This window comes from Panthera onca, chromosome C1, assembly GCF_046562875.1.
Source record: "Panthera onca isolate mPanOnc1 chromosome C1, mPanOnc1 haplotype 2, whole genome shotgun sequence".
NCBI classification, from domain to species: Eukaryota; Metazoa; Chordata; class Mammalia; order Carnivora; family Felidae; genus Panthera; species Panthera onca.
Window position 1 is genome coordinate 113193068 of NC_138346.1, and position 26963 is coordinate 113220030.

Consider the following 26963-nt stretch of genomic DNA (forward strand, 5'->3'; position numbering starts at 1 on the left):
TTATAATAAATCAGTAATCAGTCAGTAAAATGTTTCTCTGAGTTCTGTGAGCTACTCTAGCAAATTACTTGAACACAAGGTGGGAGTCAGCTGGAACCTCCAATCTACAGCCTGTTGGTCAGAAGCACCTGGAGTTTGTGACTAGTGTCCAAAGTGGGAGAAGGGTAGTGGTACAGGACTGAGCCCTGTTAATCTGTGGGATCTGATGCTATCTCCAGGTAGAAAGTGTGAGAATTGAGTTGAATCGTAGGACACCTCACTGGTGCCTGAGAATTGCTTGGTGGTGGGAGCACACATGATAATGGGGTCCAGAACCTTTAGAATCCAATTTCATTTTTTCTGTAAAGATAAGCGATTGTCTTAGCACTATTTGTGGAATAGATGGTCCTTTCCTATGGATCCATAATGTTTGCTCTGTCCTTAAATCAAGTTGTTGACTCTATTCTTGTGGGAGGCAGAGTAATGGACCCCCAAAGATGTCAAAATCCTAATCCCTGGAGTCCATGAATATGTTATTTTACATGACAAAGAGGAATTAAGGTTGCAGATGGAATTAAGTCTGCAAACCAGCTGACCTCAAAATAGGGAGATTATCCCGGATTACCCGGGTGAGCCAAACATAGGTGAAAATATTAACTTTCAAGACTCACCTCAAGCATTACCTCCTCTGTGCAAGTCTTATTAGACATCATCACTCCAAGGACTGACATCGGCTTCTATTTCACTCCCGAGGTGCTTTGTACAGACAATGGTTATGGCATTTATCATATGTCCCCTATATATTGCATTGTCTGACTGTCTCTCCCAAAGGCAGTAGCCATGCCTTATTCATTGATGTAGACTTCTGTAAGTGTTAAAGAAATGAATGAGTAGACAGATGGGTGGGAGAATGGTGTACAGCGGAATGACAGAACAGATGAATAAAAAAGTGGAGAGATGAATAAATGAACGCAGAGAGGCCTAGAAGAGGAATAGTTGAAGGCAGAGCCTATGAGGCCTGGCAGAGCCAATACCAGGAATACAGTTAAAGTTCCATGCATGTGGCTGAATATGGAAACAGAAGCATGTGACTTGAGAGCAACATCCTGTCCCTGGAACTGACCCGAGAAAGCCCTCTGCTCTAGCCTGGCAGCAATGGTCTGAGCCCAGCTTGGGGGCAGGAGCTAATAGTTCTGCCACTGACCCACGCAATCAAGAGTCCCAAGGAACCCTCATCATTTTTATTTGATTTATGTTTTTAAATTGTTTTATAATGGAAAGTTTGAAATATGTACAAATGAAGAGATGACAGTGTAAATGAATCTTGTACACCCATCATCCAGCTTCAACAATTCTCAACATGAGGGCAATCTTGCTTCATCTTTATCCCCTCTCCACAGATCCAGGATATGACATAATTCCATCTGTAAATACTGTAGTATATATTTATAAGAGATGAGGACTCTATCTTTATAAAAAATGTAGCTGCAATACACATCTAAAACAAACTATAATCCATCAAAGGTTGTCTGAGTGGCATACCTTCTCCTCTAGAGCATTAAAAAAACTTTTTATTTTGAAATAACCATAGAGTGTAGGGAATTTGTAACAGTAGTGAAGAGGTCTTGTGTACCCTTCACACAGTGATTACAGCTTATGGAATTCTAATATAATATCACAGCCAGGAAAATGACCTTGGTACAATGTGTGTATATGGTTCTAAGTCATTTTATCACCTGTGTAGATTTGTGTAACCACCACAGCAACCAGTATGTAAGCTTTAGAGGTTGACTTTTTCACTCAGCCAAAGGCCCTTGAGATCTGTCTGAGTTGTTTGTATTTAAACCTCATTCCTTTTTATCGCTTACTAGTATTCCATGCAATGGGTTTACAGGTTTGTTTAACTATTCAGCCCACTGACGGACATCCAAGTGATTTCCAATTTTACACTGTTACAAATAAAGGTACTATGAACAAGTTTTCATTTCTCTGGGATGAATGTAATTGCTCAGGAGTGTAATTGCCAGGTCATATGGCAGAGCTCAAGGAAGGGCTTGACCTCACGAACTGTGAGATCATGACCTGAGCTGAAATCCAGAGTCGAACATTCATCCGACTGAGCCACCCTGGTGCCCCAAGTGTTTAGTTTTTTAAGAAACTGCAGAACAGTTTTCCAGAGTAGTGGTACCATTTTACATACTCACCAGTAATGTACGTTTCTCAAGAATCCTTACCTGAATTTCGTATTGTCACAATTTTATATTTTAGACATTCTGATAGATGTACAGTGATATTGCATCATGGTCTTATTTTGCATTTCCCAAAGGGCAGGTGCTGTTGAACATTTTTTGATGTGATTATTTGTCATCCATATATTTTTAATGGTGCAGTATTCCTTCAGGTTTTTTTTTTTTTTTGCCTCTTTCCTAATTAGATTGTTTATTGCTTTAATGTGGAGATTTGAAAATTCTTAAAAAACACTTTTTTTTTATCAAGTAAACTCTGCCCTCACCATGGGGCTTCAAATCATGATCCCAAAATCAAGAGTCATGTGCTCTCCCAACTGAACCAGTCAGGTACCCCTGAAAATTCTTTTTTCTTTTTTTTTATTTAAAATGTTAAATTATATATATTTTTAAATATTTTATTTTTAAAGTTTATTTATTTATTTATCTGTGAGAAAGTTATTTATTTATTTATTTATTTATTATTTATAATATGAAATTTATTGTCAAATTGGTTTCCATACAACACCCAGTGCTCATCCCAAAAGGTGCCCTCCTCAATACCTATCACTCCTCCCTCCCTCCCTCCCACCCCCCATCAACCCTCAGTTTGTTCTCAGTTTTTAAGAGGAGTCTCAGTTTTTAAGAGTCTCTTATGGTTTGGCTCCCTCCCTCTCTAACTTTTTTTTTTTTCCTCTCCTTCCCCTCCCCCATGGTCTTCTGTTAAGTTTCTCAGGATCCACATAAGAGTGAAAACATATGGTATCTGTCTTTCTCTGTATGACTTATTTCACTTAGCATAACACTCTCCAGTTCCATCTACGTTGCTACAAAGGGCCATATTTCATTCTTTCTCATTGCCACGTAGTATTCCATTGTGTATATAAACCACAATTTCTTCATCCGCTCATCAGTTGATGGACATTTAGGCTCTTTCCATAATTTGGCTATTGTTGAAAGTGCTGCTATAAACATTGGGGTACAAGTGCCCCTATGCATTAGCACACCTGTATCCCTTTGGTAAGTTCCTAGCAGTGCTCTTGCTGGGTCATAGGGTAGATCTATTTTTAATTTTTTGAGGAACGTCCACAATGTTTTCCAGAGTGGCTGCACCAGTTTGCGTTCCCACCAACAGTGCAAGAGGGTTCCCATTTCTCCACATCCTCTCCAGCATCTATAGTCTCCCGATTTGTTCATTTTAGCCATTCTGACTGGCATGAGGTGGTATCTGAGTATGGTTTTGATTTGTATTTCCCTGACGTGAAGCAATGTATTTATTTATTTTGACACAGGGAGAGAGAGAGAGTGCAAGTGGGGGAGGCTCTGCACTATCAGTGTGGGGCCTGATGCAGGGCTCAAACTCTTAAACTGTAAGATCATGACCTGAGCCAAAGTTGGATGCTTAACCAACTGAGCCACCTGGGCACTCCTAAAGATTTTATTTAACTAATCTCCACACACAACATGGGACTTGAACTCACAACCCTAAGATTAAGAGTCTCATGCTCTACTGACTGAACCAGCCAGGTACCCCTGAAAACTCTTTATATTTTCTAGATGTGAGTCCTTTGTCAGATATGTGATTTGAAAATATTTTCTCTTAGCAGCTTATTTTTTCATCCTCTTAATAAAGGTTTTCATGGGGCACCTGGGTGGCTCAGTCGGTTGAGCGAATGACTTCAGCTCAGGTCACAATCTCGTGGTCCGTGAGTTCAAGCCCCGTGTCGGGCTCTGTGCTGACAGTTCAGAGACTGGAGTTTGTTTCAGATTCTGTGTCTCCCTCTCTCTGACCCTCCCCCGTTCATGCTCTGTCTCTCTCTCTCTCAAAAATAAATAAACGTTAAAAAAAAATTTAAAAAAAACAAAGGTTTTCATGAAGAAAAATTTTAAATTTTGATAAAGTTCAATTCATTGATTTTCCCTTTTATGGATCATGCTTTTGGAATCATGTCCTAAGAACTCATCACAAACCCTAGTTCTAAAATATTTTCACTTATGTTGTCTTCTAAAAGTCTTTTACCTTTTACATGTAAATCTATGATCCATTTTGAGTTGGGTTTTGTTTTGTTTTGTCAACTGTTGTATACCTACATAAACTAGATGATATGGACAAATTCTTAGGAACACACACTTACCAAAACCGACTAAAGAAGAATCAGAAAATCTGAATATACCTAAAATTAGTAGGGAGATTGAAGCAGTAATCAAAAGCTACCCAAAAGAGAGAAGCCTAAGAGTAGATGGCTTCACTAGTGAATTCTACCAAACACATGAATAAAAATTAGCACCAGGGACGGCTGGGTGACTCAGCTGGTTAAACGTCCGACTTCAGCTCAGGTCATGATCTCATGAAACGTGGGATTGAGCCCTGCATCTGGCTTTGCACTGATAGCTCAGAGCCTAGAGCCCGCTTAGGATTCTTTCTCTTTCTCTGCCTCTGCTCTGCTCATGTGTGCATGTTCTCTCTGTCTCTCTATCTCTCTCTCTCAAAATAAATAAACATTAAAAAAGGAAATAATAAAAATACTTAGGAATAAGTTTAACCAAGAAGGCAAAAGATGTGTACACTGAAAATTACAAAACGCTGCTGAAAGGCATTACAAAAAATATAATAAATGGAAAGACATTTTGTATTCATGAAATGGTAAAGTTAATATTAAGATGACATTACTATGCAAAGCAATCTACAGATTCAATGTAACCTCCATCAAAATCCCAATGGCATTTTTACAGAAATAGAAAAACTCCTCCTAAAATTTATATAGAATCTAAAGGGACCCTGAATAGCCAAAATTATCTAAAAAACAAAACAAAACAAAACCAAAAACAAAACCTTTAAAATTAAGTTAGAGGACTCACATTTCCTGATTTCAAAACTTACTAGACAGCCACAGTAATCAAACAGTGAGCCCTGTCCTAAGGATAGACATATGGGCCAAAAGAATAAAACAGAGATCCCAGAAATAAACCCTCATTCATACATATAGTCATTTGATTTTTGACCAAGATGCCAAGACAGTCAGTGAGGGGAAAAGATAGTCTTTTCAACAAACAGTGTTGGGAAACTGAAATTCTGCATTCAAAAGAATGAAGTTCAATCCTTACCTTATATCATACACAAAAATTAATTCAAAATGAATCAAAGACCTAAATATAAGAACAAAAACTGTAAGACTCTTAGAAGAAAACAGAGGAAAGTCTTTAAGACTTGGATGGGAGAATGGTTTCTTGCATATGACTAAAAGTATGGGTAACAAAAGAAAAAATAGATAAACTGGACTACATCAAAATTTGAAAGCATTGTGTATCAAAGGATAGTCTCGAGAGTGAAAAGGAAGCCCACAGAATGGGAAAAAATAATTGCAAATCACATACCTGATAAGAGATTAATAGGCAGAATATATAAAGAACTCCTATAATTCAAGAACAAGGACAACAACAAACTGAATAAAAAATGGGCAAAAGTCTTGAGTAGATATTTCTTCAAAGAAGATACACAAATGGCTAATAAAGACATAAAAGAATGTCAACATCAGTAATAATTAGGGAAATGCAAATCAAAACCACAGTGATAACCACTTCACACCCTTTAGGATAACTATGATTAAAAAAACCAAAAAACAAAAAATGGAAATAGCCAGCACTGAAGAAGACTGAACGAACTAGGACCCTTAGGCACTGCTGACAGGAAAGTTAACAGTGCAGCTTCTGTGGAAAACAGTTTGGGCAGGTCCTCAAAAACCAAAACATAGACTTACCATATGACTTAACAACTCCACTTCTAGGTATAGACCCAATAGGATTGAAATCAGACTCAAACAGATACTTATGCACCGATATCCAGAGCAATATTATTTACAATAGCCCAAAGTGGAAAACAACCCAAATGTCCACCAACAGATGAATGGATAAACAAAATGCAGTATATACATACAACAGAATATTATTCAGCCATAAAGAGGAATGGAGTTCTGATACATGCTACAACATGGATGAACCTTGAAAACACTATGCTAAGTGAAATAAGCCAGACACAAAAGGACACATATTGTATGATTCCATTTATATAAGGTACCTAGAATAGGCAAATTCTTAGTGACAGAAAGTAGATTAGAGGTTACAAGGGGCTATAGGGATAAATTACTGTGTAATAGTTAAAAGAGTTTCCATTTGGGGTGATGAAAAACTTGGTGATATATAGTGGTGATGGTTGCACACATAAAAATAATTAATGCCACTGAATTATACAATTAAAGTGGCAAATTTTATAATATATATTTACCACAATTTAAAAAATTACTAATATATACCACAAACCACTGAATTTTATACTTTAAGTGGGTGAGTTGTATGGTATGTGGCTTATATCTCAACAAAGCTGTTTAAAACATTGGTTGGCTATATTTGTTTGGCACTATTTCTGAATACTCTGCTCTGTTCCAATGATCTATTTGTTTATTCCTCCAATACCACACAGTCTGTACCATATAGTATTCTGTAGCTGTATAATAATTTTTGAAATTTGGTAGAGTAGTTCCTCCTACTTTATTCCTCTTTTTCAGAATTGTTTTAGCTATTCTCATTTCTTTCCCTTTTATATAAATTTTAGAATAATCTTGTCTATAGTTAAAAAAATACTATAGTTGCTGAGATTTGATAGAAATTGCATTAAAACTGTGGATCAATTTGGAGATAACTGACATCTTTACTCTGTTGAGTCCTCTAATCTGTGAACATAAAATATCTCTCAATAATTTAGATCTTTGATTTCTTTCACACTGCATTATTTTAAAGTAAATCTCACACATCATATAATTCAATCTGTAAATACTATAGAATATGTCTTAAAGATACAGACTCTCTGTCTCTGTCTCTGTCTCTCTCTCTCTCTGCCACACCTTCTTCTCTAGGGAATTTAAAAATCAGTGGTCTTGGGGGAAATAAAGCTCATTGTAAGAGTCCCTACTTTCCTTGCCTTTTTTCTTAGCCAGTCCCAGCTGGAGTCTCAGCAGCTCACAGGAGGATTGCTCACCTAGCAAACTTGCAGCTCAGGAGAAAAGAAAAGTGTTTCAACATGAGTGTCCCAATATTTTTATTCATTGTCTAATATCCAGCTTCCATCACCCAGGTCTAGGGTGGAGGTAGTGTTTGCATTAAAAGGAAAGAGGGGGAAATTTCTGGGAGTGAGTGGAGGCCATAGTGGGAGAATGACCCCAGGACTAAGTTAGGGAACCCAGGCCCTGGCTGGTCTGTACAAATAGGCAGGGACAGAGTTGTCACCTTCTCTCTGAGAGGTAGCCCAAACCCCTTTCTTACAAAGCAAGGCCAAGTGGAAGATTCACATGTAGTTGGCTTAAATGAAAGTGCTAAAGAGGGGAAGCAAGTGTACCACAAGCATCTTTGGGTAAATAAATACACGACCACAACATGGCCTGGTCAACATGACCAAGCCATGGCCTTGGTCACGACCAAGGTCAGTCGTGACCTAAATTTTTAATTTGTATGTAGGAAGACAAGTCAGCTGTCTGATCCACTCTAAGAATCTAACAATTTAGAACACTGAAACAGCAAAAGAACCAAGAAATCTGGATTCTAGATAAAGGTCAGCAAGGCCTTTGTACCTCTGATAAACAAACAGCACCCAAACTATTCCTTGTCTCCACTTATAAGGAAAGGCCACGGTTTTGCCAACAAGTGGAGACAGTCCCAGGGGAATCTTTTCGGTGCTGCTCTAGACCTCTGGAAATTACAGTTCTCAAAGTGTGGTCCCCAGACATTAGCATCACTTGGGAACTCGTTACAGATACGGTTTCTGGGGTTCCCAGGACCTCTGGGGTGGAACCCAGCAGGCAGAGCTGAAAGTCTGAGATTGCTGCTCTCAGTCAAGAGTCCTTAACAAAGTGACTTAACTAACTGCCAGGAAATTTCTGCTCCAGCAGATCAGGAAATACATTCTTTAGGGGGTGGCCTCAGGGCACTTTTAGAAACCTGTAAAGAGACTGGCACATAGTTGCAGAGTAAAAACAGGAACTCGAGAATGTCGGAGCATCTGGAGTGGTGAAGGGAGCCTCAGCTGTTCCCCAGGCACTGGCCAGGGGGTCCACTTACTATGCATTTGCTTCTTTCTTTCTGAATTCACTCAGAAGTACTCAGTGCTCATTGTGTGTGTACCATTAGATACACACTGGGTTCTGAGGATGTGGTGTGAAGAAGACAGACACACTCCTTGCTCTTGTGGGGATCAGTGTCTGGAGGGAAACAGGAATGGAACCATTGACAAGCGGCAGAGCTGTGGAAGAGCAAGCCCAGGAGATATTGGCCAAGCCTGGAACGTGCTGAACACCTCGAGGTTTCAGGACCAGGGGCAAAGGGTGTTCCAGGCAATGGGGGCAGCAGCATCAGGCCCCAGAAACAAGAGGGTGGGGCTGTCCAAGGACATGCAAGAGTCGTGGAATTCCAGGAATAGAGAAAGGGAAAGGGAAGGACGAGGCAAGGTCTGATGGTCACTTCTTGGGGAGGACAGCTGGTGCAAACAGCATTGTCCTAGGCAGCCCCTTGCTTAGCAACTGAAGTAAATTCTCAGGTCTGTCACCACATAGGCTTTTTACTACATCCTAGTGACATGGACAGAAAAGGTTAAATTATGTAACTCGTTCTACAGATGAGGAAGTGGGGACTCAGAGAGGTAATGTTCCTTTCGAAAAATCACCCCGCTGGCAAGGAGCCAAAGCTCGGACACCAGCCAGATCTCTGGGCTGTTTTCACCGAACTGAGTTTGTTTGAATTGAGTTTGTTTACATTTATTTCTCTTCTTCTGCACGAAGGGTTCCTGCTGATGGCAAGTCAGACAAGGGATGGTAAGGTTTGTGTTGATTGTTAAAGGAGCACATAGCATAGGCAGTGCCCATGCATTCATTAATAACCTACTGCCTGCCCTGCATCGTCTAGCAGTAACCAGGTGCAGCAGACACTTCCTGCACTGTGTCTGAGGCCAGGTCTGGGGTCAGGAGTGTGGATCTAGGTGGGGAGGGGCCTGCACTGTGTCCCAGGCCAGGTCTGGGGGCCAGGAATGTGGATTAGGGTGGAGAGCGAGGGGCATCCTCTCAGGCCAGCCCCCACTGGTCTCGATGCCAGGCTGTCCTGACATGATTAATCTCTCTTCATGAGCTCTTGTTTGCACTGGTGCCTTTGCTCATGAGTTGGAGTCTGCCTTCTGCCCTAAATCCTTTCCAGCTTCCAGGGTTAAAACAGTTTTTTTTTTGATTAATAGATTTTGTTAGAAATTTTAGCTTTCCAGAACAATCAAGCAGATAATAAAGTTTCCATATACCCCACACCCAGTTTCCCTTATTATTAAGATCTTGAGCTACATTAGTTACAAAAGTGAACCAATACTAATACATATTATTAACTAAAGTCCCTCCTCTCTTCAGCTTTTCCTCAGTGATTCCTTAATATCCTTTTTCTGTTCCAGGATCCTATATCACATTTAGTGATCTCCACAGATCAAGATTTTTTATTTAGGTGCACAAAGGTTCACTTATTTAAGCTTCTGAGAGTTTTGTTCATCTGGCAAATAAAACTTTATGGCATCTATAGCACCAAACCTGAATGCCCTCTGTCCCACAAGGCCTGCTTGCAGGGTTTTACCATAGGAAAGACCTGAACATCTCTTGTCCCTTCTAGTCTCCTGTCCTTTTATGGAGAGAGAAAATAACTTTTTTCTGAACATTTAGAATGTGCTCGCTGCTTTACACATCAGATTCAAGCCTACCTATGAGATGGGTAATATTAGACACATCACATAGATAAAGACTTGAGGCCCCCAGAGTTAAGATGCTTGTGAAGGTCTCACAGATAGCAAGCAGCAAAGGCAGGATAAAACTTGCCCAAATGCCCACATTCTTCCCTGAACCTCTCGAGGGCCTCCTTGCTGTCCTGCACTCATGAGCACACAGCCCCTCGTTTCCCTCTGGCCTTCGTGCCCGGCGATCACCCTTTTGCACCTGGCTGCATGGTGCTATGGTTCCGTATTACTCAAAGAATTAAGTACTTGGGAAATCAGTCAAAGTGCAGGTCTCCACATCTAAAAGAGGCTTTGTGATCACAATTACTTCAAAAAGCAATTACATTAAAAAATGTGACATGTAGGGGCACCTGGGTGGCTCAGTCCATTAAGCGTCCGACTTCGGCTTGGGTCATGATCTCATGGTTTGTGGGTTCTAGCCCCGCGTCAGGCTCTGTGCTGACAGCTTGGAGCCTGAAGCCTGCTTTGGATTCTGTGTCTCCCTCTCTCTCTCTGCCCCTCCCTCACTTGTGCTCTGTCTCTCTCTATCAAAAATAAACAAATGTAAAAAAATTTGACATGTCATGCTTTAGCAAGAAGTGAAGCATGGTTTTTGACACATGGCAATTTTATGTTAGGATGCTAAGGATGAGGTGCTAAGGATGTCAGTAACTGTTCCTCTAATACAGACTTGCAAAATTTACATAATGACTTTGATTTTGTATTTAATATGACCAGCCCACAATATAATACTCTAGATCATAGACTTTTGGAGTACAAATCCAAAGATAGAAATATCTTTGACCAAATTTTTGGTAAAGTTTTAGTAAATCAATATAATCCAATTATACTCTACAGAGTATTACTCTATAATTATTACTCTGTAGAGTAATCCAATTATTACTCTATAGAGTAATTATACTCTACAATATAGTAAAATACTGTCACATGGTTTAATGAAAGTTTTCATTTCTATCTCATTACCCTGCAATGCAATAGAATCATGTCATACATTACTGCAATAAATTTCACTGCAAAAAATTAAGTACCAAATAAAATATCATGATTGTTTATGGTAGGTTATAGTTGAGCCTATTATTGAAATAAATTGGGGCTTTAAAATGATACAACTTTCTTCTTTTAGTGTACAGGCTGCTTAAGTTAAATGCAATAGCACAATCTCATGTTGTCTAAAAGGTGTTTGTGCACAAACATTTAAAGAAGACTTAATGGCAATCTTTCTCAAAGTCTTCCAAGAAACTGAAGAGGTAGGAACACTTCCAAACCCATTTTATGAGTCTGTAATTACCCTGATGCCAAAGCCAGACAAAGCCAGAATATGAAAAGAAAACTGTAGACCAATAACCCTAATGAATATTGATGTAAAAGTCATCAACAAAATGCTAGTAAACCAAATTAGAGAATCATACACTACATTAGAAGAATTACAAACAATGACCAAGTAGGATTTACCCCTGGGATGCACAACTGGTTCAACAAATGATAATCAACAAATGTGATGCACCATATTAACCAAATAAAGTATAAGAATCACGTGATCATTTCAAGAGATGCCGAAAAAGTATTTGACAAAATTCACTACCCTGTCATGATAAAAAAATCTCAACAAACTAGGGATAGAAGTACCTCCACATGTATAAAGGCCATGTATAAATTTCCACAGCTGGCATGGTACTCAATGGTAAAAACATGACAGCTTTTCCTCTGACGTCAGGAATGAGACAAGGATTGCCCACTCTGACCACTTCTATTCAACACAGTACTGGGAGTTCTAGCCAGAGTAACTAGGGGGAAAAAAAGGCATACAAACTGGAAAGGAAGTACAATTTTCCCTGCTTGCATTTTATTATCTTATATATAGAAAACCCTAAAGACTCTATTAGAAAAACTGTTAGAATTAATAAATGAATTCAGTGAAGGATGGATATACAAAATAAAGATACAAAAATCACTTGTGTTTTTATACACTAGCAAAAACCATCTGAAAAGAAAAGGAAAACAATTCCACTTAAAATAGTACCAAAAAAAAAATACTTAGAAATGAGCCTAAGGAGAGGAAAGACTTGTCTACTAAAAACTACAAAACACTGAATAAAGAAATCAAAGAGACAAAAACAAACGGAAAGACAGCCTGTGTTCATGGACCAGAACACTTAATATTATTGAAATGTTCATACTACCCACAATGTAATCTCTATCAAAATCCAAAAGGCATTTCTTTAGAAATAGAAAAAAAAAACAATTGTATAATTCATATGGAAACACAAAAGATCACAAACAGACAAATCAGTCCAGAGAAAGAAGAACAAATCTGGAAGCATCACACTTCCTGATTTTAAACTATATTATATTATAAAACTATACTACAGTAATTAAAACAATATGGTACTGACATAGAGACAGACATGTAGACCAATGCCGCAGAACAGGGAATCCGGAAATACGCCCATGCGTATATGGCCAACTGACATTTGACAAGGATGCCAAGAATGTACAATGATGAAAAGATAGTCTCCTTGACAGATGGGGTTGGGAAAACTGGATATCCATACATGAAGGAATGAAACTGGACCTTTATCTTACACCTCACACAAAGGTCAACTCAAAATGGATTAAAGACTTAGATGTAAGTCCTGAAACTGTAAAGAAGGAAACACAGGGGAAAAGCTTACAGCATTTGTGTTGGCAATGATTTAATGAGTATGACCCAAAAAGAACAAGGCAACAAAAACAAAAATAAGCAAGTCAGATTACATCAAATTAAGAAGCTACTGCTCCGCAAAGGAAACAGGTAACAAGGTGAAAAGGTAACCTATGGAATGGGAGATTTGCAAACCATATATCTGATAAGAAGTTAACCTCCAAAGGAACTCCTACAATCATTAGCAGAAATAACCCAATTAAAAAATGGGCTAAAGACCTGAATAGATGTCTTTCCAAATAAGATATACAAATGGCCAACAGGTAATAAAAAGGTGCCCCACATCACTAATTATCAGAGAAATACAAATCAAAACCACTGTGAGATATCACTTCACACCTGTCAGTGGCTAGTATCAAAAAAACCTAGAAGACAAGTGGAGACGATGCAGAGAAACTGGAACTTGTGTATACTCTTGATGGAAATGCAAAGTTTTGCAGCCATTATGGAAAATAGGATGGAGGTTCCTCAAAAAATTAAAAATAGAACTATCATATGATCTACTAATCCCACTTTTTTTTTATGTTTATTTATTTTTGAATGAGAGAGAGACAGAGTGCAAGTGGAGGAAGGTGAGAGAGATAAGGAGACAGAATCCGAAGCAGGCTCCAGGCTCTGAGCTGTCAACACAGAGCCTGATACAGGACTTGAACTCATGAATTGTGAGTTCATGACCTGAGTTGAAGTTGGATGCTTAACAGACTGAGTCACCAAGGTGCCTTGAGGATTAGCCAATTTTGATTGAAGCTACTGGGAACCACTCATGTGGATGTTAATAACATGCACTGCTGGCCAAAGTAGTTGATGCAGAGAGAGGCATGTGTTTACATCCTGACATTTGAGGCTCAAGTCCTAGAATACTGCTGGAATCATTAAGACTTCCCAGAAATTCCATTTTTCTTCTTCTCTGCTACCATCCCTTTTCCTATCAATCCTGATACTGTCTATTCAAATGATCATAGTCTTTTAGACAGATAAAATAAATTTTCTCAAGGCTACTTTCCTCCCATTGTCAAAATATTTCCCATAAAAATCCTGGCCATGGGCGTGAACACTGTGAAACTTAGAATAATCTGGGGGTGAGGTAAAAGGGTTAAAGTTGAGATAAAGAGGGCTAAAAGATCAGGTATGCTAACATGCTTGGACTCTTTTGTTTTAATACCAAGAAAATGCAGTCTAAACCTTTAAGATTCAGATTCAACAAATATTGCATTTATTCCTCTGTCATGTGAACTAAGTTATTTGTCTTCATTCTACATGAGAGAAATGCTGTAGCCTGGAGAGCTTTACCAGGTCACAGTGGTAAACTGTGGCAGAACTGACATACAAACTTGAGTCCTATGTCTTCAAGTCTGACACATATACCTCTGTACTACCAATTTACCCAGCTCTTGTTTTTTTCTTTTTCTGAAGACCTCTCCAGAATTAACTTAAAGATATTGCCCATTTTGGATCTCCTTTTAAAACACAAATGTGAACGAATTTGATTTCTGAAGTAGAAAAGTCCCTTAAAATATGATAAAATGTAGGACTTTATTACCAAGTGTGCAAATAAATTAATCTTGGTTACAACACTAACACTCACTGTGACTTACACTCATCCTAAATTATTCTACTTCAAGGTGTTTAAGGTCAAGTAAAATGTATTTTCCCATGTCAGAGAATGTCAAAATATCTCCCTCAACTCAATAAATAAAATATTTTTATCTCAAAGGCTCCTAGTTAATAGTGCAATAAACTATCAGAAAAACTCTCCCATGGATAATTATACCCACTGAAAAAAATGTAGAAGTCAACAATTTGATGGCCCTGGAGAATGACCCAAAGCCAGAAGAAATTAGAGGTGAGAAAAACAGAACACTACTGGAGGAGTTTCCTGTCCTTCTAGCTTTTTGCCTTAAGGCAGGGTCCAAGAGCTCACTAAAACTCAGGTAGGAACCTGCGGTCACAGTCTCATTGTCAGGAGAATCAGAAAACAGGATTCAGGGTGATCACAAAAGCAGGAGTGAGGAAGACAATCCCAGAAAAGAGACAATTGAGAGGGAACAGCTACAAATAATTTCTGGGTGGAACTCTGCCCAAATCTCTGGCTGACTCCTGAACTCTGGAGGCATGGGAAAGATTAAGAAGTCTCGCTAGGGCTAAAAAACTGAACAGGAATGTGAAGTTCTAATTCAGTAAACTTAATTTCTTGCAAAAAAAAAAAACCATACTACTCTACAGAGAAACAGATTATAGAGACTCTACAATTTATCATTCAACAAGCAATATACAATCCAAATTTATTATACACATGAAGAAAAGGAAAATATGACTGGTTCTCAAGAGAAAAGTGAGTCAATTAGTGAAACCAACACTTAGATGATCCAGATGTCAGAATCAGCAAATAAGTTATTGTGATAATGCTCAAAAATATACAGGAAAACACGTTTCTAATGAATGAAGAAATAAGAAATGGCAAAGAAATGGAAATTCTAACAAAGAATCAAATGGATATTCTAGAACTGAAAAGTATAGTATGTTTAATAAAAAATATTCACTGGATGGGCTTATAGCACATTGGGGATATCAGAGGAGAGAGTCAGTGAATTTGTTTTTCTTGTTTGTTTGTTTTGGTTTTTTTTAATATTTCTTTATTTTTGAGTGAGAGAGAGACAGAGTGCGAGCAGGGGAGGGGCAGAGAGAGAGGGAGACATAGAATCTGAGGCAGGTTCCAGACTCTGAACTGTCAGCACAGAGCCCAACGCAGGGCCTGAACTTGTGAACCGTGAGATCATGACCTGAGCTGAAGTATGACACTTAACCGACTGAGCCACCCAGGTGCCCCAAGAGTCAGTGAATTTGAATATAGACCAAAGAAATGATCCAATCTGAAAAAGAGATTTTAAAATGTTGGAAAATAATAAACAGCACCTTAGTGACTTGTGGGACAATATCAAATGGTTTAACATTTGATATTTAACATGAGAGAGTAAATGGGGCAGAAATAAATCTTAAGAAATAACAGCCAAAAATTTCACAAATTTGGTACAGATTCAAGGTTATCAGTGATCTCCAAGCAGTATAAATAGAAACATAATTAGACAGACCTTAGTTGAATGACAGTTGACTGATCATTATGAGGACAGAAATGTGTTAAGACTATGAATTCTTTGGCTCAGGTCATGATCTCACGGTTCGTGAGTTCAAACCCCATGTTGAGCTCTGTGCTGACATCTCAGAGCCTGGAGCCTGCTTTGGATTCTGCTTCCTTCTCTCTCTGCCTCCCCCTCCCCCCCACTCCCCCCCCCCCACACACTCTCTCTCTCTCTCTCTCTCCTTCAAAAATAACCATTAAATGGCACAAAAACAGACACATAGACCAATGGAATAGAATAGAAACCCCAGAACTAGACCCACAAACGTATGGCCAACTAATCTTTGACAAAGCAGGAAAGAATATCCAATGGAAAAAAGACAGTCTCTTTAACAAATGGTGCTGGGAGAACTGGATAGCAACATGCAGAAGATTGAAACTAGACCACTTTCTCACACCATTCACAAAAATAAACTCAAAATGGATAAAGGACCTGAATGTGAGACAGGAAACCATCAAAACCCTGGAGGAGAAAGCAGGAAAAGACCTCTCTGACCTCAGCCATAGCAATTTCTTACTTGACACATCCCCAAAGGCAAGGGAATTAAACGCAAAAATGAACTACTGGGACCTTGTGAAGATAAAAAGCTTCTGCACAGCAAAGGAAACAACCAACGAAACTAAAAGGCAACGAACGGAATGGGAAAAGATATTTGCAAATGACATATCAGACAAAGGGCTAGTATCCAAGATCTATAAAGAGCTCACCAAACTCCACACCCGAAGAACAAATAACCCAGTGAAGAAATGGGCAGAAAACATGAATAGACACTTCTCTAAAGAAGACATCCGGATGGCCAACAGGCACATGAAAAGATGCTCAACGTCGCTCCTCATCAGGGAAATACAAATCAAAACCACACTCAGATATCACCTCACACCAGTCAGAGTGGCCAAAATGAACAAATCAGGAGACTATAGATGCTGGAGAGGATGTGGAGAAATGGGAACCCTCTTGCACTGTTGATGGGAATGCAAATTGGTGCAGCCACTCTGGAAAACATTGTGGACGTTCCTCAAAAAATTAAAAATAGACCTACCCTATGACCCAGCAATAGCACTGCTAGGAATTTACCCAAGGGATACAGGAGTACTGATGCAGAGGGGCACTTGTACCCCTATGTTTATAGCAGCACTCTCAACAATAGCCAAATTATGGAAAGAGCCTAAATGTCCATCAACTGATGAATGGATAAAGAAATTGTGGTTTAGGCAGCCCAAGATGGCCGACTTCGAGGATCGGGTGTCGGATGAGGAGAAGGTACGCATAGCTGCTAAATTCATCACTCATGCACCCCCAGGGGAATTTAATGAAGTGTTCAATGATGTCCGGCTACTACTTAACAATGACAATCTCCTCAGGGAAGGGGCAGCACATGCATTTGCCCAGTATAACATGGATCAGTTCACGCCTGTGAAGATAGAAGGATATGAAGATCAGGTCTTAATTACAGAACATGGTGACCTGGGTAATAGCAGATTTTTAGATCCAAGAAACAAAATTTCCTTTTAGTTTGACCATCTACGGAAAGAAGCAAGTGACCCCCAGCCAGAGGATGTAGATGGAGGTCTGAAGTCTTGGAGAGAATCCTGTGACAGTGCTTTAAGGGCCTATGTGAAAGATCATTATTCCAACGGCTTCTGTACTGTTTATGCTAAAACTATAGATGGGCAACAGACCATTATTGCGTGTATTGAAAGCCACCAGTTTCAGCCTAAAAACTTCTGGAATGGTCGTTGGAGATCAGAGTGGAAGTTCACCATCACACCACCTACAGCCCAGGTGGTTGGAGTACTTAAGATTCAGGTTCACTATTATGAAGATGGCAATGTTCAGTTGGTTAGTCATAAAGATGTACAGGATTCAGTAACTGTTTCGAATGAAGTCCAAACTGCCAAGGAGTTTATTAAAATCATAGAGCATGCAGAAAATGAATATCAGACAGCAATTAGTGAAAACTATCAAACAATGTCAGACACCACATTCAAGGCCTTGCGCTGGCAGCTTCCGGTTACCCGCACCAAAATCGACTGGAACAAGATACTCAGCTACAAGATTGGCAAAGAAATGCAAAATGCTTAAAGGCTGAATGTAGGATTCTTCAGTATGTGGAAAGAAAAGATTCAACATGCGGTCATATGATAAATAAGTGATTTATAAACAAGAGTGATATTTTGCTAGGGCTTTCAAAGTTAACAGGTTTTCTAGCCTCATGGAATACTGTTGAACCTATAGCATCATCTTGATTCTTTTGTGTTCTCTGCCTTGTAATTTTCTGTTTTCACCATCTCTACTTGTAAATTTTTTTTTTTTTTAATTCTGCCACATTTAATGATGGAGAGAGATCTATCCTGGAGTCATTTTACTGTTTAGAAAATTTTCCTAGCCATGAAGCCCTGTTATTGATACAGACAGGTAATATGCCCAGTACTTTTCTACCCCTATCCTTCAAAGCACTTCTGGTACTTTAGTGGTTTTTACCGATCCACCAACAGGTAAAGAGGCTATGCTACAAACTAGCTGAATGGAAGACACATTCATCCTTCTCCCTCTGACTGCTTTGATTATCATTTATAACATCTCATAACTGTAGTGTTCAAAAGTTTGGATTGGGCTTTTCAGGTCCTTTTGTGGGGGCAAAGGAAGTTTTCTGGAAATTCCATTATAGCCAGCTTCTCTGGGGAAGTTGTTTTTAAATCCAAAGACTTGAACCACATTCCCTGCACATGAACGTGTTTGCTTTTTTTCTCTTCCCTCATTGTCTCCTTCCCATCTAGTACCGTTATAGTTATAGACATCTGCATTTTTAGAAGAGTTTTACCCATTTATTATTATTTTGTATTATTCAAGAACTGCTGATGTACTAGGGATGTAGTAGAGTATAAAACTTGAAAAATGCAGATGTTGAAGGAATAATAGTATCTCGTGCTTTAATACTTTGTGGCAGGATTATACTATAAGCAGATGATTCAAACAACTATGTAAATCACAAACACAAACAAAAAATGAACCAAAGTGAAAAGGATACGTTCCAGGCAGTATCTTTCTATTGTAACCTGTTATTTAAGGGAATACTAGTGATTTGTTCTAAATAGGATGTAAAACTTGTTCCAAATTACTTTTCCTCAGTCCTGCCTGCCAAGAACTGAAATGTAACTGTGATTCAGCAACCCTTCCCAGGTATATTGGCAGGTATATGTATGATCTCAGAATACACAGGTGACATAGATATGATATGACAGCTGGTAATGGTGGATTCATTTACATTGTTTACACTTCTATGACCAGGCCTTAAGGGAAGGTCAGTTTTTAAAAAACCAAGTAGTGTCTTCCTACCTATCCAAATACATGTCAAAAAAGAAGGGTGTTTGTGCTTCAGCTTTGTTTTTGCTCAGTAATACAGTCAAGCAAGTTTGTTTCCAAGTGACCAGTTGAACTGTGTAAGCATTTTTGTTTATTTCAAATAAAATATATTTGTATTAAAAAAAAAAAAAAAGAAATTGTGGTTTATATACACAATGGAGTACTACGTGGCAATGAGAAAGAATGAAATATGACCCTTTGTAGCAACATGGATGGAACTGGAGAGTGTTATGCTAAGTGAAATAAGCCATACAGAGAAAGACAGATACCATATGGTTTCACTCTTATGTGGATCCTGAGAAACTTAACAGAAACCCATGGGGGAGGGGAAGGAAAAAAAAAAAAGAGGTTAGAGTGGGAGAGAGCCAAAGCATAAGAGACTCTTAAAAACTGAGAACAAACTGAGGGTTGATGGGGGTGGGAGGGAGGGGAGGGTGGGTGATGGGTATTGAGGAGGGCACCTTTTGGGATGAGCACTGGGTGTTGTATGGAAACCAATTTGACAATAAACTTCATATATTGAAAAAAAAGCAAAAAACAAAAAACCAAAATAACCATTAAAAAATTAAAAAAAAAAAAAAGGGGGATGCCTGGGTGGCTCAGTCAGTTAAGCATCCTACTAGTATCTCATGGTTCATGAGTTCAAGCCCCATGTTGGGCTCTGTGCTGACAGCTCAGAGCCTGGAGCCTGCTTTGGATTCTGCCTCCTTCTCTCTCTGCCCTTCTGCCTCTCACGCTCTGTTTGTCTGTCTCTCTTTCTCTCTCTCTGCCTCAAAAATAAATAAACATTAAAAATAAAAAGACTATCTTTGAATTGCTGGGGGCTAGGGGAGAAGCTGTCAACTCAGAATTCAATGCAGAGCAAAAATGTCTTTTAAGAATAAAAGTAAAATAAAGACAGCTTCAAAAAAAATAAAAATTAAGAGTGTTAGTGACCAAGTAGATCATTACTGCAAAAAATATTAAGTTCCTCAGGTTGTGGTGAAATAATAAGAGATGATCTTCAGAAGAAATGACAAGCACCGGAAGTGGTGGAAATGTGGGCACACACAACACGTTCTTTAAAAAAGTCAACTTCTTCAAAACGCTTAAAGCAAAAATTATAACATTATTTTGTGGGGTTTATAGTTTGTGTAGATGAATATATATGGCAGCCCTATCATAAAAAATGAGAAAGCAATAAATGCAAGGTTCTTACATTTTGCATGAAGTGGCATAGTATTATTCTTGGTAGACTGTGAGAAGTTAGAGATATATATTATAATCTCTAGAGCAAGAATTATAAAACAATGCAAAGGAATAGTAGCAAACCAACAGTAAACAAAAATGATATTTAATGAAAGGAATAAATTAACCCAAAAGAAGACCAGAAAGGAGAAAGAGGAACACGAAGAAGTGAGAGAAAGAAAAAAATGGTAAATGTAGGTCTAACTATACTAATGGTCACATTAAATGTAATGGGCTAAAACCCCCTGTTAAAAGACAAAGACTGTTGTGAGAATAATGTCTTATTTCTTGATCTGGGTGTGGGTTGCACAGGAATTAAAATTGTGAAATTCATCAAAGTATACAGCAATTATTGTTGTATGTACTTCTATGTATGTGTATTATAGTTCAAGAAAAGTTTTACAAAGAAAAAACCATATTGATCTAGGTTTTCTACTTCTAGGACTTTATCCCAAGAAAATAAGTACTTATATAATGAAATATCATGCAGCCAAATTCAAAAGGATGATTTTTCTCTATATATTAAAACATAAAGTCACTAAAAACATAGTACTCAAAAAAAGTAGGTTACAAATTCATAAGTAGAGTGTGACCTTATTTATGAAAAGTAGTGAAAAGACAAATAATGAAAAAGATATACATATACAGAAAGTTATTTACCAAAATGTTAACAGTGTCAATTTTTTGAATGGTAGGATTTCAAGTGAATTTAACTTTAATAATTTTCTGTTATTTTGAATTTTCCAAGAAGAATATATTATTTTCATAAATAGGAAAATATAAGCTGTTTACATTTTAAAACAAATACTTGGGAGGAATCAATAAACAGAAGAAAATACCCTCGCTAAAAAAAAAAAAAAGGTAGGAATAATAGCTAAGAAAAGTTGGGTGAAATATAAACAAATAATCTGTTTGAAGGTCCCAGGGAGATATTAAGGAAATAGGAAATTATAGGGCTAAAATTGAGGAGAGGAGGGGAGGCTTGGAGGGCATATGCAGCATGTGGGCCTGTTTCCATTTCAAGCATTTGCCTATTTGTTTGAAATTGAATTGAAACAGGGACTGAAAAAGCTGAGCAGAGATTTTGACCAGACACATGGGGCTGGGGGACAGGACATTCTAATGAGGAAAGACCCTAGTAAATTCCCAAAGCTTTGGGTTGGGGCCTCAATGAGCCACACCCTAGAAATAAGACAGAGACAGACCAGCTCTCATACAGGGACTGAATCCCAGATGTGAGGTGATACAAGATTGACAGTGCCACTAGCTAACTGCCCATAAGAAACAAAGTCTTCTCTAGTGGGAGATGGGATCATTCAGAGCCATAAATTATTTCTCAAAATATAGGTATACTATGTTCAGTATTCAATAAAAAATAATTAGGCATAAGAGGAGACACAAGCATGAGATTGAAAGCTCAGGGAGAGGCTCTTGGGTGGCTCAGTTGGTTAAGTGTCTGACCTCGGCTCAGGTCATGATCTCTCGGTTCGTAAATTCAAGCCCCATGTCAGGCTCTGTGCTGACAGTTGGATCCTGGAGCCTGCTTCAGATGCTGTGTCTCCCCCTCTCTCTGCCCGTCTCATGCTCTGCCTCTCAATGATAAATAAACATTAAAAAAAAGTTTTTTTTTTAAATAATAAAAAAAAGAAAGCTAAGGGAAATAATTGACGATAGAAACATATCCACAAAGCACTCAAAATGAAGATGTGAGACTCAGGCTTTAAAATAACTATGCTTAACAGGGCGCCTGGTTGGATTAGTCAGTTGAGCATCCAACTCTTGATTTTGGTTCAGGTCATGAACTCAGGGATAGAACCCAGGTGGGCTCTGTGCTGAGTGTGGAGCCTGCTTGGGATTCTCTCCCTCTCCCTCGGCCCCTCTCCCCTGTTTTCTCTCTCTAAAAAAAAAAAAAAAAAAAAAAAAAAAATCAAATAACTATGCTTAATACATTGGAGAATTAAAAGAAAAGGTTGGGAATTTTAGCACAGAACTAGAAATTATAAAAAGAACAAAATGGAAATTATAGACCTGAAAGAGAAATAAGTGAAATTAAGAAACCAGAGGAAAGTTTAAGTGTGTAGATATAGCTGAAGAGAGATTTTTTGTGAACTGGAACACAATTTGGAAAAAATATTGAGACTGAAGCATAAAGAGAAAGAAGGTGGAAAATATAGTAAAGAGTGTTAAGGGCATAAAAGATACAATGAGAAAAACTAATATGGATGTAACTGGAGTAAAGAAAGAGGAGAGATAACAGGGGCAGAAGAAACACAGATACAGTCTGGGAATTCTTCGTTACTGACAAAAGATATGAAGCTATAGTTTTAAGAAGCACAGTGAAACCTGATCAGGATGATGACAATGAAAAGTACTCCTAGCTCATCAGAGTAAAATTATTGGCAAAGATAAAGAGAAAATTATGACAGCAGCCCTTGCTCTTAAGTAAGCCATATTATCTCTAATAGAGTAACAACAAGCCAGGAAGGAGTCAACAAGTGGGTAATTCTAGGTGACAGTTGACTGTACACAGTAACAATATCTTGTGGAATTTAAACTATAGAAGTAAAATACAAACAACAGGATACAAAAGGTGGGAGGCGGGTAAATTAAATGAAAGTACATTGTCTTTGCATTGTCAAGGAAGTTGTAAATACCATTTTATACTTTAACAAGTCAACGATGTTGTAATATGTAGGCTAACCACTAAACGAGTAATAAAAGAATGTATAATTATTAAGTTAATGGAAGGGAAAATTGGGGAGAACTGACATCTTTACAGGAATGGATCTTCTAATCCCTTGCCAGGGTATATCTCTCCATTTATTCAGGTCTTCTAATTTCCTTCACTTATATAGTATAGCTTGCTGGTCTTAAATAACTTTTACTAGATTTTTTCTTAATGTTTTGGTATTTTCAATGCCAAATAATTGGCATTGAAGTAAATATATTATTTAAATAATATAAGTAAATATATTTAAGTAATATAAGTAAATATATTATTTAAAAATTTCATTTCCTAATTGTTTTCTGTGTAGAAATACAATTGATTTTTGCACATTGGCTTTTAATCTAGTGTCCTTATAAATACACTTATTAATTCTAATTGTGTCCTTGTATTTCTAGACACCTCACTATCCTGATTACCTTCCAATGGGAAGACTCAGATTTCTCTAATTATGAAATCATGTCATCCTGAAATAATGAGTTTTTTCCCCTTTTTTTGCAGTTGTTATTTCTTCTCTCCTGCCTTGTTGTTCTGGCTAAGATATCTAATACAATGTTAAACAGAAGTGGTGCTGACCAGCATCCATGTGGTATTCCTGATCTCTGAGGAAAAGCTTCCAATACCTGACCATTAAGTATGATGTTTAAGGGTCTTTGTTGTTATTGGTAACACTTTTTAGTGTTAGTTTAAGTTAAAAACAAAAAACAAAAAACCATGAATAAATGTTGATTTTGTCAAATGCTTTTTCTAGACCTATTAAAATGATCTTATGATTTTCTCCTTTATTGTCATGTGGCCAGTTACAATGATCAATTTGTTTTGTAACTTTGTGAGGTATAACTGACAGTGTAAAATTGGATGAGTGCTGATATACACATACACCTGTGAAACCATCACTACATTCAAGATTACTTACATTTGTCATCCCCAAAAGTTTCCTCGTGCTCCTCTGAAATCCTGTCCTCCATCTATCCCTGTCTGCAGCAAGCACTATTATGCTTTCTATTAATATAGATTAATTTGGATTGTCTAGAATTTTATGTAAATGGAATCATTCAATCTTTTTTGTCTGACTTTTGCTCAGCATGATGGTTCTGAGATGCATCCATGCTATTCTGTGTATCTGTAGTTTATTCTTTTTTATGTTGAATAGTATTCCATGGTATGGATATACCACATTTGTTTACCTATTCACCTACTAATGGACATTTGGGTGTTTCCAGGTTTTTTTTTTACTATTTTTTATTTTTATTAATTTTTTTAATGTTTATTTTTAATGTTTATTTCAGAACACAGTGGGGGAAGGGCAGAGAGAGAGGGAGACACAGAATCTGAAGCAGGCTCCAGGCTCTGAGCTGTCAGCACAGAGCCAGATGTGGGGCTCTAACTCACAAACCGTGGGATCATGACCTGAGCCCAAGTCGGATGCTTAACCGACTGAGCCACCCAGGCACCCCTACTATTTTTTTTAAAGGATTTTATTTTTTTAAGTGATCTTTACACCAGGTGGGGCTCAAGCTCACAACCCTAAGATCAAGAGTTGCATGTTCCATCACCTGAGCCAGCCAGGTACCCCTCCAGTTTTGTGACTATTAAAAATAAAGGTGCTATAATTTTTTTTAAGATTTATATTTTCATTTTTCATGTGAAAATACCTAGGAGTGGAATGGGTAATACAGTAAGTATATGTTTACCTCTTTAAGAAACTGCCAAACTGTTTCCCACAGTAGTTATACTTACTGACTGATTTTTGAGAATTTAACCAGGTTAGATGTGCCCATTATTTTACAATGCAGAATCTGCATTGTTTGTTAATTTTTTTGTTTAGAGCTTTTCTCTATTCTAATAAGTACGTCTTGTAATGTTTCAATGTTATATAGCCTCAAAAAACAAAGTGGGAAGTATTTGCTCCTTTATTATTCTCTGGAAGAGTTTATATAAGATCGGTGTTATTTCTTCCTTAAAAGTTTGGTAGAATTCAGTAGTAAAGCCACATACTCCCATTTTATTTTGTGAGAAGGTTTTCTAATTATGAATTTAATTTCTTTTTAGATATAAAACTCTGCAGATATTGTTTCTTCTTGGTTAAATTTGATAAGCTGGTTTTTCTAGGATTTCAAAGTTTCAAGTTTATTGTCAAAATGTTGCTCAAAATATGGTCCTAAGACTTCTTTAATATCTATATGATCTGTAATGAGTTCTTTTCCCATCTTCACATTGGGAATTTGTGTCTTCTCTCTTTCTTACCCTCTGTGATCACTCTTGGTAGGGGTTATGAATTTCAGACTTTAACAAATTAATTACTAGACTTTTCAAGGGAACAACATTTGTTTTTGTTGATCTTTATCCTATGTTTGGCTTTATACTTTTTTTTTTTAATTTTTTTTAACATTTATTTATTTTTGAGACAGAGAGAGACAGAGCATGAACAGGGGAGGGGCAGAGAGAGAGGGAGACACAGAATCCATAACAGGCTCCAGGCTCCAAGCGGTCAGCACAGAGCCCGACGCGGGGCTCGAACTCACAGACTGTGAGATCATGACCTGAGCCGAAGTCGGACGCTTAACCAACCGAGCCACCCAGGCGCCCCCCCTTTTTTTTTTAAAGGCTTTATACTTAATTAATATCTTCTCTCATATTTGGTATTCCTTTCCTTCTATTTAACTTTGAGTTCAACTTGCTCTTCTTTTTCTAACTTCTTTAGATATATACACATATCTTAAATGTAGTACTGTGGTGATCTAAGGAGGTATAAGTTCCATTGTGTCTGACTGAACACATTTGGAATACTATGTCTGGTACTTGGCAACATACTTTCAAGATGAACCCCCACCAATATGAGCATGTCTGGTGGAAGGTAACTGGGACAATGATATGTCTATAAATGTCAGGAACAGTTATAAGTAACTATTGGTGGTTATCCTGGCAAAGGGAACACTTGGATACAGAGTAGATGAGAAAGATTTTCAGGCTTTTATAGGGTTGTCACATTTAAGAGCAATAAAACTTTATCTGAATTACTTTAAAGCATAAGCAACAATGAAAAGCGACAGAAAGGCTGATTTTGGCCCAGTGTAAGGACGAAGCCTTTTCTAAAGCAATAAAGTCTTCCAAAATCAAAACTAATGTATTCAATCCAGGAAGAGGGGAATGGTGGCTGATGGGAGTAATAATGAAGGGGTTCTTGCCTGTGGTTAATGATTAAACCAGAATGGCCTTTAGCCATTTGGGATATTCTTCTATCAAGCCAAAGACTAGCCTTAGTTCTGCGCACATATTACCATTGCACGCCTGTCCCATGAGTATTGTTAAAAAGAAAACCACAGGCCCAAAATGGAGACACACTTTGTTAAGGACTCCACATCCGCAAACAAGACTTACTATCCTCCTTCCCCAGGAATGTAATCTTCAACCTTTGAATCAACTTGAATTTCCTGGTCAGCACTTGGAAATTTACTGATAGACCCTTTCCAGACCCCTGAGGAGGGTGACCTTGCCTAAAACCATGGATTCTTTGTTAATAATTTCCTTTTTTTCTGCTCTCTACCTTTAAAAACCTTTCCTTTTCTGCAGTTTGATGAAGCTCCTTTCTGTCTGCTAGATGGGATGCTGCCGATGCATGATGGTTCTCTTAAATCATTCAGTTAAGTTTCTGTTATTTAAAAGTGTAAATGAATATAAACAGTTTCACTGAATAGAAGAGGGGACCCCTGGACAGGCCCTCATAGCCCCAGCATTTCCAGCAGAGCCCAGGGCGTATCCTATCCTCTTAGAAGGAAATGGGGAGGCAAGGGTAGAG

General features: G+C 38.0%; 2 protein-coding genes across 5 annotated transcripts in view; one reads left to right on the top strand and one right to left on the bottom strand.

The window, feature by feature from the left end:
* The window catches only part of ARHGEF4 (Rho guanine nucleotide exchange factor 4), a 260980-nt gene that overhangs the window by 24026 nt on the left and 209991 nt on the right, over positions 1 to 26963 (bottom strand). The gene's annotated exons all lie outside the window — the stretch shown is intronic.
* On the top strand, positions 17065 to 19280 carry LOC132676417 (F-actin-capping protein subunit alpha-1). Its single transcript, XM_060628515.2, is given in 1 exon segment — positions 17065 to 19280. A coding segment is annotated over 1 exon segment (861 nt). The 5' UTR covers positions 17065 to 17070; the 3' UTR covers positions 17932 to 19280.